Source organism: Pipra filicauda, unplaced genomic scaffold (genome assembly GCF_003945595.2).
Source record: "Pipra filicauda isolate LSUMZ 115617 unplaced genomic scaffold, ASM394559v2 scaffold45_size4122338_pilon, whole genome shotgun sequence".
In the NCBI taxonomy this organism is placed as follows: Eukaryota; Metazoa; Chordata; class Aves; order Passeriformes; family Pipridae; genus Pipra; species Pipra filicauda.
The window spans coordinates 3,528,287-3,544,049 of NW_024104598.1; the positions used below are offsets into that span (position 1 = coordinate 3,528,287).

The 15,763-nt window shown below is 46.5% G+C and overlaps 1 protein-coding gene across 1 annotated transcript; it reads right to left on the bottom strand.

The window, feature by feature from the left end:
* Nucleotides 1-3,393: 3,393 nt before the first annotated feature.
* On the bottom strand, nucleotides 3,394-6,467 carry FGF4 (fibroblast growth factor 4). Its single transcript, XM_027732512.2, has 3 exons — nucleotides 6,161-6,467; nucleotides 5,337-5,440; nucleotides 3,394-3,629 (listed from the first exon to the last, which is right to left on the bottom strand). Exons 1-3 carry the CDS (start codon nucleotides 6,465-6,467, stop codon nucleotides 3,453-3,455), a joined length of 588 nt encoding a protein of 195 aa, XP_027588313.1. The 3' UTR covers nucleotides 3,394-3,452.
* Nucleotides 6,468-15,763: the final 9,296 nt, after the last annotated feature.

Sequence of the window (15,763 nt, forward strand, 5' to 3'; positions counted from 1 at the left end):
AGGGCACTTGGACATTCCCAGCTCATCTATCGCCTTCCCTTTTCTAGGAATAGAAAAAAAGAGCATCACTCAGTGGAAAATTAAGTGGAGAAGCCTCTATTTTGGGGTCTGGATTTTTGTTTTGTATGGCCCTTACTTAGCTGGAAAAACTCCCTTTGCTGTCAAGGTGTGGAAAATCAGACCAGAATATTGTCATTCCTATTAAGTGCCCCCTCCCTAATCCTAGCAAAGGGGCAGAACTGAAAGCACAGAGATTGGGCACAGTGTGTGCACGTGTGTACAAGTGCATGTATGAGTATTTACCAATAAAAGTCGTGCCAAAGAATCACAGGATCATTAAGGTTGGAAAAGTCCTCCAAGATCATCAAGTCCACCCTTTGACCAGACACCACCATGCCCACTAAACCATGTCACAAAGTGCCACATCCACTCATTTTTTTGAACACTTTCAGGGACAGCGACTCCACCACTTCCCCGTGGAGCTTTAACCACTCTTTCAGTGATGAAACTTTTCCTGATCTTGCCCTGTGGTGTGCTACACAGCACTTCATACTTCCACACACCTGTATTAGGGGTAATCACTAATTGCAAAAAGAGCCTGTCTCAAACCAAACAGGTGATCCTGCAGTCTCTTGCATCAGTGTGGTCACACTCCACAGAGCGAGCCAGCAGCACTCCTTAAAGCCCAAACCAGGCAGTCAGGTTTGTCTGCAGTGTTAACAGCCAGCAACACAAACCCCAAAGCTGATTTGTGCCCCTGACCGTTAATTTTAGATGCTGCAGGAGAAGCTGCCATCATGAATAACCAGGGAAATAATACAAGTCAGGACAGCAGCATGTGGCAGATGCAAGTGTGCATATCTGTTACTGAGCCCGTGGAGCTGGGCTTTCCTGGACCATTTCCAGCTCTGGCAGGGGGAACTTTAGCTGAGTAAGAAATCCAGGCTGTCAGTCGTGAAGGAGCTGGCAAAGGCACAAAGACTCCTTGGGCTTTGGGAAAGGGAAATAGCATTTTTTTTTTTAATGTCTTTCATTGCAGGATATGTTCCCTTATAAAGAGCTAAAATCAACACCAGGGTGTCATGCATTGTAAACGTTTATCATTTATTACGCGTTTAAGTGTGCACAGCACATACACCACAGTCTTGAACAGCACCTGTATAAAACTACAGACAGATTCTGGTAAATGGTGAAAAGCTCATACCATGAAACATCATCATCGAGGTTTTATCACAATATTTAAAAGTTACAACAACTACCTCTGAGCATATCTTGTGTGAGGCCGTTGGTTGTGGATTTAATGAAGTGACAAAAGTGGAAAGTGACAAAGAAGAACCATTTCCCAGAGAGAATCTCTGGGGTCTGATTTTGCTATCTGAAAGCTGGAACAAAATCATCAATTGTCAGAGGTAGTGGTGATAATTACACAATGATTGCTCACATATAGAAAACACAGAAAGAACAGAAATCCCCCGATTTACAGGTAAAAATAAATCCTTAGGCATGACATTTCCTCTGCCTTGATTTGGCTTCCTTTCTTCTTAATTATTTTTGCTCGGACAGCATCTGCCTTAAGGTCTGGTCCTGGTCTGCTCTGATCTTACTGAACTTTGGTGAGTAGAGTTTGTCTTCAAGGTCATGTGTAAGCAGAGGATACAGGCAGGTCTATACCATTACAAAGGAACAAAGGCTTTTGTGTAGGAATGTAAAGAGGAAAAAGAAAAACAAAAAAGCTGAACTCAAATTTGTGTGTAGTCAGAAATAATTAGTTTAGATGGGAAGATGATCTGTAAACATCCTCTAAGTCATCAAACATTGTGGTTAGTCCTGGTTCCCGCTTAACTTTGTGATGCCCCAAAGATGAAGTATCTTATAAAGCAAAAAAAAAATAAAAATAAAAAAAGAACAAAAAAGACAAATGAATCCTTTTTGTGATTCCCCCATAATGAAACCTGTCTTTTCCTTCATCACGTTAGAGACACGAGTTACACTTGAAAAATATATAAAGAGAAATATAGGGTTACTTGATGACGATACAGTACTGCAGCCTGACAGCTGTCTGCAAATATTTTCACCATGATTATCCTTACTAAAAGTAAACCACTGGGTAAAGATAGCTCAAACGTGACAAGGCTCAAATAGGATGCAACCAACTCTATCCTGAATACTTTTGGCTACATATGGAAAAAAAGAGAGATTTGGGATTATGATTGTTCCCCCAGGCCCTCCTCCAGAACTGTGAGCCCAAGCAGGAAAGTGGGAACCTTCCTTCTGTGCAGAATTTGTTAGGAGACTGGCTTTGGGAGTTAGTGAGGTAGAAATTAATCAACTTCATCAGGGAATGAGACAGCAAAAAAAAAAAAAAAAAGCAGCATATTTCTCCTTCCAAATACTGCAGCAAAAATAATAAATAGTACAAACCATCCTCGATTCCTTGTAATCAATCTAAATTCTCTCTGTGGAGTTCGTGCTCACTAGAAACCAGCAAATGCTTTTGCCTTCTAAAAACTTACAAGCATTACAGAGTTCCCCAAACTTTGAAAAATGAAGGTAGTCTCTGAATTCGATTTGAATGAAGTTAAACTGGTTCACTGTAGTTCCACAGTGAATTTTTGGGGGGAGGGACAGACACGTTATTTTTTAGCCTTACGCCAAGCAATTGTATCACTAAGGGCCAAAAAAGGTGGTTTGTCTAAATAGACAAACCCAGCCCCAATCCTGCCGAGCTGCCAGAGGTGCTTGAGCCTCTCCACTGAGAAGAGGGACTGCAGGAAAGTTCAAAGTTCAGCGCTGGCAGATCTAAAAACAGATTCGTGGGGCGGCTCTCCAGCCCCGCGCTCTCCGCACCGGGGTAAACCGATCCCGCTCCAATTAAATAGCAACGCGGCACAAAGGAGCTCAGGCATTGTGTGTGGCTCCACACTGGCATCCCACTCCTTCTTGGAGGCCAAGAGCTTCTCTGGGAGTCACGGGGGAGGTTTGGAAGGCACGCAGAGGAGAACAAAGCCACCGTAACAAACAAATGAACAAACAAACAAACATACAAACACGTGTACGACAGCAGGCACCCTACAACACACAAACAGTGCAAAACGTTGGAAGAGAGAGGAATTGGATGTCACCTGGCTTAGGGCACGGAGTAGCAGCACACCTGTGATAACTTAGAAACGAATTAAATAAACCACAAAGCGGAAGTCTTCTACTAGTTGCACCGTGAAATGAAAAAGACCTTGGGTTGGAGGTTTGTTTTGCTTTCAGAAATTTAAAAAAAAAAAAGAAAAATCGGAGCTATAAATAAATTTTGTGACAATATATACAGATTTAAATAATTAACTTAAATATCTTACACCTACTCTTGCATAAAACTCTCCAGTAAAAGTGCACCATGTTTCTTTTCCCCAAACGTGTTCTGCGTCTTCCCCTGTGCTGAGGTAGGTCTGAAGGGAGATGTCTCAGATTCTAGGAAGAAAATGTGTCACTGTCATTGTGGGAGATACTTTATTGCCTTTCTTTGTTCTTCCATTTTTGCTCAGGGCTATGTACATCCCGGGATAAATCCTGGATTCGTAGGCATTGTAGTTGTTTGGCAGGAGAATCTCTTTGAATTTGCACTCGTCATTGAAATGGGTCTGAAATGAAAAGGAAAGAATGAGAGGGAAGGAATTTTAAACATCAGGTGTGGAAATATTCTTGCTACCAGGTGTAGAGGTGTGTTGTGGGGATATCTGCAGGTGAGTCCCCCCTTCTTAGTAACCTTTTGAAGTGGTCTCTGAAGCTTCAAACAGGGCTCAGGAATCAGAGGATCATTAGGGATGCTGTGCCCAGGCCAGGCACGTACACCTGAAGCTGGGAAGGACAGCAGGAGTCCTGTCCCTGGGAGGGACAGGGGTTAACAGAGCTGAGGTGGGTAAGGCCCAAGCTCAGTTCTGCAGCACTGCTCATCTAATTGCTCAGTGGTTGCCCTACCAGCAGTAAATTGCCTGAGAGGCTTCAGAAAAGTCTGAATTAGACCAGCACTTTCTCATGCTGCTTGAGGAGAAAAGAGGCATTTTAAAGACACTCAGCATGGACAGTATTTTTCGCTTTTTAAAGTTTAAAACTGAAGGAAGGGTTTGGGCAACTTGAGTTAATGGCTCAGGAAAACAGAGCTGCAACACCAGCCTTTCAGTGATGAGGTTTCGTTTGCAAGCGAGTACAAAGGGGGACAGGTGTTACAAGTGTGTTATCTGGAGAGGAACAAATGAACTCATCTCAAAGCCAAGGGATTTGTAAGAGAGGTCTCAGCCTGCCAAGCTGAACACAGGGCTGGAGATTTCTTTATCCAGGACACCAAAGCAGCAGTATCCCTAAGAAATGATGCAACGGAAGTTCTGGCACTTTGGTGGCTGATTCTGTCTGGCTTTTATGTAAGTTAAAATCCTCTGTAACAGGACTGATGCCCTGGAAAAGGATTCTGGATGCTTCATGTCTTCATGTGAAAATGCCCTAGTCACCTCTGACATAGTCTGGCTCTTCCTCAGCCTGAGCTCCTCCAAAAAATACTTTGGAAACACGACATAAAAAATTCATGGGTAAGGAAGGAGACCCAGGAACTCGAGTTTGAAATTATGCTGGTCACAGTAACTTACACAGAGGTGAACTCAAAAGCAGGAGGAAAGCTCAGCATGGACAAAGATATGCCCTGTCCACCTCAAATATATTTTATAAGAAGTCTCTATCTTTTCCAAAGATTCAGTGTAAAAAAAGATCTGTGTTGTCTCCTAATAGATCTTTCTTCTTATAAATCAAGATCAAACCCCAAGGATGGTGAGCTGTCTTGGGAACAGACTCTCTCTCTTCATGAGCATCAGCAGAGTGATCAATAGGTATGTGACAGTCACTGATTCATCACATCAGAAAGGGTCACTTGTGAGGGCCTGGCTTATCACAAGTCCAAGTGCCCTCTGAGAGATGGAGTAAGCGATTGCCCAACCTGCCTAGGGCTGTTTGTACTTACCAGAAACACATGGCCTGAGGCTAGCTTGTGGTCTTGCCACACAAATGGCTACTCTGTTGGTCTATGTGGCAGGCAAGACAGGTAATCATAGTTGGGTGACTGCAGTTTTTGTGTGAGAACCAGAGAAGTGTCATGCAAAAAAGGGGGGTTCACTTCAAAACCTCAGCAAGCAGCACAAGTGGGCAGGACGCCTTCTGTTGGCAAGGCAGACAGGGCTGCTCTGCGTTGCCTGACCCAGGAGAGGCAAGGATGGGGCTTGGGCAGCTTTTAGAACCGTGCACACTTGTCACCCCAGCTGACAACAGTCCCCTCCCCAGGCGCACACTCGGTGGCTACTTACAGATCCATAGAGTTTGCCTTTGCTATTCATGGCCACGAAGAGTCCGCTCCTAACACCAAATATGCTCACCACTCCTCTTTCCACGGGAGAAATTTCCAGCAGACCTACAGAGGAGACACAGGAATCAGGGGGACAAAGGGGTATGCCCTGGAGCGTGGGGTGACAGCACTGCACTCACCCACAGGCTCCCATCCCCAGCGTGGGTGTGGATCCCCCCGTCCCAGCCCTGCTGTGGGTGGCCACAGAACCCCAGCCTCATGTGCTCCACGTGCTGCCCTATGCCCCACGCTGGGACATCTCTTCTTTTAGCCAAGTATCTATTTTTAATTTGCCCCCCAGGCATTCTCTCGGGTAGACAAAGGTTAAAATAAGCCAGAGAGTGCTCAGGGCAAAATGAAACATTTGTCATCGCGCAGCTTACATCCCCCCCCCCGCCTCCCCTCCCGCACCTTATTGTTTCAGTTGGCTATCAGAGCCACGGGGTTAAGCCCCCCAGCAGATGCTTCTCCGAGTTTTTGGGGGAGAGCCGGGCTCGCTCAGATGCGGAGGCAACCCCGCGACACCTGATGCAGCACCGACGGGTGCCCCCCCCTCAACCCGGAGCGCCCCATGGGCTCAGCCGCTGGCCCCGCCGCCCTCGGGGGAGACGCAGCGCCGGCAGGACTTTTTAGGGAACTCTGCCAGGCACCCACCCTCCTCTGGGGGACAAACCACTCCCCGGGGCAGGTGAGACGCCCCCGCGACCGCGGATCTGCCCGGCGGGCAGATCCGCGGTCGCGGGGGCGCCTCACCTGCCCCGTCCGCGGGCGGCACCGCCGTCTTACTGTATCGATTCTCGCTGTGAATCCCATCGATCCGGCCGTCGGGGAGGACCTGGATGTGGAAGCCGATGCCCACGTTGCAGTAGAGGCGGCGGAGGCGTTTGATGCCCAGGAGGTAGTCGCCGTCGCGGGCGGCATCGCGGCGCTCGGCCGGGAGGCGAGCGACGGAGCGGGCGAAAAGAGCCGCGTCCCAGCGGCGCTGGCGGGGCCCGGCGGGGAGGCGACCCGGGGGCGACCGGCCACGCACCGCCCCTGGCCACAGCAGCCCCAGGAGCAGCGCCGGCAGCAGCAGCGCCGCGGGGAGAGGCATCCCGGCTTAAGAGGGGCGGGAGGGGGGGCAGCCACTGGCCGGTCGCTCCGAAAATGCGCACTCGCCACCTCTCTCTCCTTCAACCTCGCTCGCACCCCCCCCCCCCCCCGCTTTATGCTGAGGTCGAAGACTTGGGAGGGTGTGGGGGAAAATGGAAAAAAAAAAAAGGAGAAAAAGAAAAGCGACAAAAAGCCAAACAGAAAAAAAAAAAAAAAAGAAATTAAAGAAAAAAAAGTAGGGAGCTTAGTGGTCAGTCCCCCGAGGATCTGCGGTTTCCCTGGGCTGGCTGCATGGAGAGGAAATCCCGGGAGCAAGAGCTTCTGAACTTGATCTCAACTCCAGGAGTCTTGTCTGAAGTGCTGATCTTCTTCTATAGCTGCTCAGCCATAGCGCTTTAGCCCTAGCCACGATATTTATATATCCATGTGCGTTGGTACCTATTACATCACCACCTACTGCTGTCTGCTGCAGCCCTCCGGTTTAGCTGAAAGTCAAATTATCACCCTTAGATGCTTAACAACTCCGAAGCGTCTTGAAGGGAAAGGGTGAGCAGCGCTAGTGCTAAACAAGACGGACAGCACAAACTTTTAAGAAGAAAAGGTCATATTTTACGTTCATCACAGCAGCTTCCTTCCTTCTTTCTTTCTTTCTTTCCTTCTTTTTCTTTCTTTTTCTTTCTTTTTCTTTCTTGCTTTCTTTCTTGCTTTCTTTTTCTTTCTTTCTTCTCTTTCTTCCTGTCTTCCTTCTTTCTCTTTCCTTCTTTTTCTCTCCCCTTCTTTCTTCTTTTCTCTTTATATCTCTTTCCTTTATATTTTCCTCTTTCATAAGTGCCTACAAATTCTAATGCAAGATACAAAAATCAGAGAATGCCCAGCACACTTTCTCCACAACACAGTGTATGACTTTATGTAAATCTGTGGAATTTCAGCTTTTGCTGTATCCAAGCGACATGGTTTACAGTTTGCTGGATGCAGAAAAATTCCCTTCATTAAAAGCCAAGATAGTTGTTGAATGGGAGATTTAAGAAAAGAAAAATTAAAGAACTTGCAAAAAAAAATTAATAAAGGAAAAGACCAGAGTTTTAATAAAAAGGAGAACATTTTAAAGAGGCAGCTTGTCTCAAAAGTGGTAATAAAGTTTCTGATTCTAAAATATCCCTTTAAGAAATCAGAAAGGAGAGCATTGCTCTGCAGTACCAGGCATGTGGAGCTCCCTCTTGGTCACTGTACTGACAGAAGCTGTAGTGACACAAGTTTATTCCTGAGCTTAGAAGCTGTCCACTCATGCAAGTATTGCTGCACTTTCTAACGGTGTGGTTGTTTTTTAATCTTTACTTAGATGTTGCTGTTGTGTCTTAATGATGCAGTTGTTCTTAGGCAATTACTTCATTCAGTTTAAGTTCATGAAAATGAAACTCAGCGTTTGAAAACAGGAGAAGTTTTGACTCCATCAGTCTAGAATTACTTTGCCTAGAGCAAATCCCATATGGTTTGTCACCTCCTGTAGTTTAAGCCTCGGCCCTCAGCAGGTTTTCAGAACTAACAGGTGAAGAGACATTAGGACAATTTTGGAAGGTCCTGAATTAATAGGAAAATGTGTTTCGGGGAGGAGGGGGAGGGGAGTGGTTTGTGACTCAAGTCCTTTATAGCCCGAAGACAGTTGAGTCTTTCACGCCAGTAAAGCTCTCCTGCTGTTCCAGCAAAGGATGCGAGAGAAAAGGGAATTGCCCTGAGCCAGATGACAGCTCACCTAGGTGTGAAAATCTCTGACCTTCGCTAAACCTGAGCAAACTTAGATGATGTGCTTTCATTTCTTCTTGTGAGGTGCACATGCAGTGCTTGTGTGTGTGTGTGTGTGTGCCTGTCTTCTGCCACACCTCTGAGGGTGGATAAGAGGCTGCCACTGCTTTGGGGGTGACAGCAGTCTGGTGCCACAGGGGTAAAAGGCTCCTAGGTGTAGGTTTGTCTCGGTGTCAAACAGGTTAATTTCTGTGTGTGTGTTCAAAGGCACCACAATTTAGATTTTTCTCCGTGGAGGTAAAAATGCCCCATCCCTGGAAGTGTCCAAGGGCAGGCTGGACAGGGCTTGGAGCAACACGGTCTAGTGGAAGGTGTCCCTGCCCATGGCAATGGGTTGGAATGAGATGATTTTTAAGGCCCCTTCCAGCCCTAACAAATCTATGATTCTATGAAATCCATTGATATCAAATACAAGGAGTTTACTACATTTCCATTTGCATCAGGTCCATCCAGACCCCTTTTACACCCGATGAGCCGAGTTCTGGATGAAAAGGCTGTGCACCAGCTGCTCAAGGGTTTGGAAACTGCCCTGCTCTGCAGGGCTGTGCTGGACACCTTCTCCTTCCCCAAGGTCCTCAGAACAGCGTGATCCCACCTCACTTCAAACTCTGCATTATTTGCTCTTGGCAAACAGCAGCGGGTGAATTTGGGATTAAGTTTATTTGCCTTCTGAAGGATAAGGCTGAGGAGCGGCACTTCTGCCAGCACACCCACCCAGCAGCTTCCCTCCTGCAGCAGAGGGCTAGCCTAAAGCCCACAGCTGATGGGTCAGGGCCAGGCCTGCTTGGCCTTACTGCCACTCACAGCAGCTTTCCCAAACCAGTGTGAACTCTGAGGCCTTATCCTGTGTATATGATTACATATAATTACGTATACACATTAAAACTTGTAGTCACTGGAGGCTCAGCAAGGGGATGATACTTTGATCCCTTTGGGATGTATGGAAATGGGTCCTAAAACACCCTGTTGGGCTCTGAGTCCGTATGTTTGTAAGATCAGCTCCAAAATCATTACACAGAGAATCCTGGACCCCATCACATTGTCACGATACCACTGATTGATAAAGGATGCTTCTGCAGGTTCACTCTTAAGCTGGTTACAGAATTAAATGTCACTCTTTCAGTAAAGGCTTCCAATGAACTTTTCTGAGAGCAGCAAGTTTCCAGCTGAGAACAAAACTATGAGGTTTGGCTTTGCTTTCAAGTGTTCTGTATTTGTGTGCGTGTGTGTGAGCTCGTGTGCAGGCTGCCTGTGAAACACTAGTCCTGATGCTTCTCAGGAGCTTCTCAGCCCTCTGGTTGTTGCTGTTTGTACCTGTGGAAAACCCCCAGGGGTGAAAGCAAAGCAGAACTGCACCCTTTTCAGTTTGCATCAGGTGTAAATGACAGGTGGAAGCTGCTGAGTTTTGGGCTTTTCGTGCTGCGACACAGACATTGTCAGTTGGAAATCATTGTCACAAGAGACCAAGAAAGCAAAATATTCCTTATGGAAACCAATGAAACAGTGTCAGGCAGTCCAGGGCAGAGCCAGGAACTGAACCTTCCAACCTGCTGTCAACTTTCGTGCAGTGAAGGGGAGTTGGGTGTTTCCAGTTCATCCCATAATTAATTCTTCTGAATATTCCATATCCTGCCATGCTCCACTGCTATGTGTCCCCTCCTTCTGGTGTCACACCCTCTTTCCCAGCAATAATTTAGATATTAAACCAGGTAAAATGTCTTCATCTATATTGTCTATCTTCCCTAAGAAGCATATGTGGATGTCACAATTCAGATAGCTCTGCTTTCCAAATTCCTCTAGGCTTAAAAAGAAGAAAGGATTCACAGAATTCAGGTCTACACCCAGGTTCAAGCCCTGTATCACGGATTCTGAAAGAAAAAGGGAAAAGAAGAAGGAATCTGAAACATCTTTACAACATTATTTTGCACTTGCACTGACATAGCAGTCGTCTGGACTTGGCTCTATGACTATATCTCTGAAGGGGTCTAGGTCCACAGTTTAAAAATCAATTTACACATTTATTAACTCCAGTAAATAGGTGTAAACGACCCTGAAAGTTATTGCTCACAAGCTTTTCTCCTGAAGGCAAATATTTTACTGAGATCCTTTGGTCTGGGAGGATGGGGAGTGTACTGGAAGGGGCAAAGGAAAAAAAAAACCCTTTCACCGTGTTTGCCTGCTATGAAGACACGGTAAAAGAGCAAGCCCACACCCCAGCTCCCCCTTTGATGAACGCCCCTTTTAATTATGATTATTTGGGAAGACAAGCACCCAGCAGAAGGGACTCGGCTGAGGGAGCTTTCTCACGTTCACGTCTGGCTGCCTCTCGGTGTGAGCAGGGCAGTGGTCCCGGGAGAGGAGGCTGCCTGGAATGCTGGGGGCCCAAGCCCTGAGTGGCCCAGGGTCGCTTGGGAGACCTTGGCCATCCAGCCCCTGCCTCCTGCATAACACACATACCCACACACGAGTCATATGTACTCTGGGTGGTTTTTTTTTTCCTCTCTGTTTGCAGCTGGTCTATTTGATCTCTGTGTGCCTGGGCTGTTTGCTGTCGTGAGTGTCTTGCCATGATCAAAACCTCATTATCTCGAGCGATGTTGTAGTGTTATATATTGGAAAAGGAGCAGTGGAGTATAGCAGCAGGCAGCTGCAATACTGGGCAGACAACAAAGGCAGCAGCAACCTCCCTCCAGGGTGTTGGGATTGATTCAGTGAGAGGACTGAACATCACTGTGCTTGTGGTGGGAAGGGATGTTTTCAACAGCTACTCCCTCTGCTGCTGGTGAGCTTGTGCAGCCCTGCACCCCCGTGTGCCCCCGTGTAAAGCAGAGATCAGAGAGGACATCACTGTGCCCATCTGTGGGGCTCCTGTGGGGCTCCAGCAGCTCAGATGCTGCAATTCACACTTCCAGCTCGTGCCCATGCTGCTCACCCACACCCACTGCTGCAGGGATGGGCACCCAGGAGCTCCAACTGGGAGATCAAGCCACAGACACTTGACTTTCTGTGCAGCTCCACTCAGTGCCACAGCAGCTGCTGTGCTTGGGTTGTTTGCTCCATTGCTTTTGAGCTGTGAGGTTGATGCTCCTGCTACATCAGTTCAAAGGTGAGAGGTGGTGGTGGGCTGGCAGTGACCCTCTGGGGGACCCGAGGCCCCTCACAGAGCAACCTGATGTGGCCATGGAAAGCCATTCCCTGTCCTGCTGCTCCTCGTCACTGCCTGGCATATGAACAGCTCTCAGGTGAAGAAACACGCCCAGACAATCTATTATACCTCCTGTTTCTCAACTTCTTTCTCAGGTTGCTGCTTTTCTCCATGCTTTTTTTTCCACTATGCATCGCCCACAGCAAAAATTCCCGGCCCTACTGTCCCTACTGCTCTGTATTTCCAGCAGTTTTCTCTGCTCAGTGGCTTTTGCTTTTCTTGCTGTACGTGCTTCCTGTTGTCCACTACCCTCTCCCTTTTCCTGTAGCTGTGTTCTGCTCTCTTCTCCCTCCTCAGGACAAGATGACAGGCTTGCAGCAACAAGTGCCCGTGATGGAAGTTTCACTCATCGTGAAGGGTGGCTGGACCTTAACTGCAGGGATGAAGGGTTTGTCCTGCCTGGTGGAGCTTCTGCAGCCACCATTATGGTGCCTCTGCTCACTGGAATGTGTGAACTATGGCTGGCACAAAAAGGGCATCACTTTGGGCACTGATGTCATGAAAACCAGGTAAGGGAGGAATTCTTAGCACCCTCAGGCAGGATTTCTCTCTTACACTGTGATTACTCTCAGTTCCTGAGCTACTCTTCTGTGGGGTGGTGGGATGAGTGGAGAACATGGAGGATCTGAAGGCTCCTCAGGAGTATCACTGGAGTTTGTATGACTGAAGAGTAGGACCCAGTGGGATGGGACAGTGGAAATGTCCTGGGAAGTCATCAGCCAAGCCAGACCATTTTGGAGGACAATCATGTCCTGGGGTTTTGTCATAGCCCCACATGTAGTTTGAACCCAAGTTTGGAGGGGAACTCTGCTAAGAGCCTAGATGGAGAAATATGTTTAGTGGGCTCCAGTTATTAATGCTGGTCTTCTTTGGAAAACCTCATTTTTAGGCTGAAGAGCTCACATGCTTATACTTTCATGCTCACTGCTGACATTTCTGCATATGCTATTTTGTTCTTCCTTGTCCTGTATTCTCTTTACCTATTGAAATTATAAACACTTCAAAACTAAAAATATACATTTTTTTTCCTTTTGTCAGATTGTGACACACATACTTTTGCTGATACATTACTTGACGCTCTGCCAAACAAAACTGGTGAAAGGAAACATAACAGAAAATGAGCTTGGACAATCAGAGTAAGTGTTTGTTAAGCTTATTTTTATTATTATTATTGTGGGAAATAGTAGCTTAAGTTGACTTTTTGTGTGAGAATGTTTTAGCTGACTTTGAATGACTGGTTTACATGAATCTGTTCAACATGTGGCCTCTCTTGCATGAATCATTTCTTACTGGTGGCTAATGTGAGGAAAACTGGCTGTTGTAAGTAAATGACGTGTATTGCTGCATTTTAAAACTCCCTAGCAAAGCACCACTTAAGATCTGTCAGAACATATATGGACACAGCTGTACAATCCATAACCTCCCCGAGCATGCAGGAGACCAGCTTTTCCAGTTGACCTTTAGTGTCACAACAGTGAAACAAGCTGATGTCTCTTTTCCTTATTTAATCTCGGTCTTTTCTGGTGCTCATCACTGTGAGGTTTGGGTCCTCTGAGGAGGTGGTGGCCGCATCCTCAGAACACCTCCATGGGCTGATATCTTCCTCCCTCAGCCCATTGCTCACTGTGGCAGCGAGAGACAGCTGTGATGCCATCAGATGAGATGCTTTCAGGAGCATCTGGGGTGGCAGAGAGTGAATCAAGACCGGAGAGACTGTGAAAAAGATCTGTGTGATCTGTTGGGGTTGATGAACGACAGTGGTTGAGGTTCTCAAAGCCTGGTCTGGGCATGTTGCTTTCCTAAAAAGGCACAGCATGCAGAGGACCTGCAAGGTTGGCTTTGACCCCCAAGGGCAGGGCAACCACACGGGTCCAGCAGGACCACAGCACTCACCTGCACCAGGAGACACAGCTGAGCTCCTCAGATTTTGGATGAGTCCTTATGGGCTTCATGGGGTGAGGGCCAGAACACAGACACCCCAAAACCTCTCCAAATACTCTGCTTTCCTGATGCCACCAGTGGTATTGGCAGTGGCAACAGCTTCATCATTCACTCTGGCCCACGAACCCGAGTATAAAACCAGTTCAGCACGATATTCCTCCTGATGGAGTCAGCCAGAAACATCTGTGTGGTTTTAATGGGTGAGTTTTTTGAGAGTTCGTGCAAGCCGTGAAGTACGCACAGGTAACAGCTCTAGAGCTTGGAGATCAACCAGCATGGAGGTTCCTCATCAAATTCTGCATTGTTTGAGGGCAGTGACAGCAGTAATATATATCAGGGAAAATGTATTTTCTTCCCTTTCATTTGGAAAGAAAAGCTAGGAAGCCAGATATATAGCTGAGAAACATATAGCAGCAGTGTGTAAAACAAGTTATCTGTCATCAGACACGTCAGTCATCTGTCATCAGACGTGTTTAGAGGATTTGTCAGAGGTTTTGGCACATTCGTTATTCGCTCTCTTTGTGCTGTTGAATAACAGGCCTTACAGATTACAATGGGAGCCAGTTCTCACTTCAACTCCGGATCACACAAGATATGAGTAAATAAGATTTGGATGAATGATCCTTGCCCAGAAAAATCCCCCTGACACCAAGAAACCGGCAGAGATGGCATGGCTTGATTTTCGATTTAATCATTTAATTCCTCTTGCCATTCAAGGCCCAGAGCAACTTTGTTCTAGTCAACCATTTTAATATTAACCATTTCCCCTCCACTTTTCTCACTGAGAAAAGCTCTGAGAGCTGCAGCAACATCAGCATTACAGGAACTAAGACAGCCACATTAAAAAATGACAAGCAAGGAAAATGATAAAGGCTGCTCATCTCCTTTTGGATGATTCCTGGTGCTGCTCTAAGAGCACATTTCTCACAGGGTTTACTTTTGTACCTGCAGATGAAAGAGGGAACAGGACCAGGCTCTGAGTCAGTTTGCTCAGTGAAGCCCTGCAGTCTCCTCAGCTCTGAGAAATGAACATTGAAGATTATAATTTTTCTTCCATTTCAGAATATGTTTGTATTTGGACCAAGGCAATGCACAGTTTCCATACTGTTAATGTGCTCTGCGGGAAGAGGTCCCAGGGAATTAACTCAGACCCTCACCTTGCTTGGGACTGCGTTTTGTTTTTAAGGAGTAGAATGAGTTAAATGCAAACCTGAAATGACCATTTCAAAGATTGCCTTGAGAAGAAAACAGTCTTAAACCAGGCAGACGATGACAGAACAAAGGCTTTGGTATTTTTAATAGTTTCCCAGGACCAACCCACGATTCCCTCCATCAGTGGATTGGAAGCCACTTGGAACTCAGCCAAGCATCCTTCCTGAGTGTGTATGTCCTGCAAAACTTGAGTGTAATGCTGTGGTCATCTAAACCCTGTGCAGGCAGAGCATGTCCCACAGCTCCAACATTTTCCCCTTTGCCACTAGCCCACTGGAATTACAGGTAAATTATTGCATGGAAGGTGCCACTGAGCTAAAATCCATTCTTTCATTCCCACGCAACTTCCTGAGATAAGGGGATAAAACAAAAGAAGCTGAGTCTACAAAAAGTCTGATCCCTACCAGAGCACACCCGTTCAGGATGATTATTTTGATATGGATCTCCCTGCACATTACTATCGATATTAACGGGAACGGAGGATGCACGTGAGAGCTGCTGGAATCAGGGCACTGGGATGGGAATGACACACAACGAGGGGAAAACTCCCTGCCCAGGGAATTCAGACAGTGCTGTGCAGTCACTGCTATGCTATTTGCCACGTGCTATATACAGTCACAAAATATTCCACTCAGTCAGAGACATGGCCAGAAAAAGCCCTGGAACCCCAAAGTCTTACAGTCTTATAATAACCACTGAAGAACGTCCTCCTCCACAAAAGGAGCCCAGCAGAGCTCCTGGTGACCTTCCTGGGACACACAGTGTGCAATTTATTCTGTATTTAAAGAACCAGGCAAAATCAGAGGGGCTGCTTTCAGTGCCTTCGTGCCCATTTCTCATTGCTCTGGAACTGGGAAGCAAATATTTTTGGCCACCTTAATGAAATTTCATAATGCTGGAATGAGGTGTCACAAAATGATCTGGAGTTTTCAGAATATCCATTTATTTCAGTGGTGAAAAGCTAAATTTGGGTACCGGTATTGGGTGAAAAAGGGTTCTGCCATTAAAAAAAAAAAATCCTTTCAAAATTAATCTGTCTTCTTTTTCACTCCCTTTCCACTTTTTAATTTATATTACTGAGAGCTGTTGGACCAGCACACTGGGAGGCTTGTCACCTGCAATTCAAATGCAGGATTTCA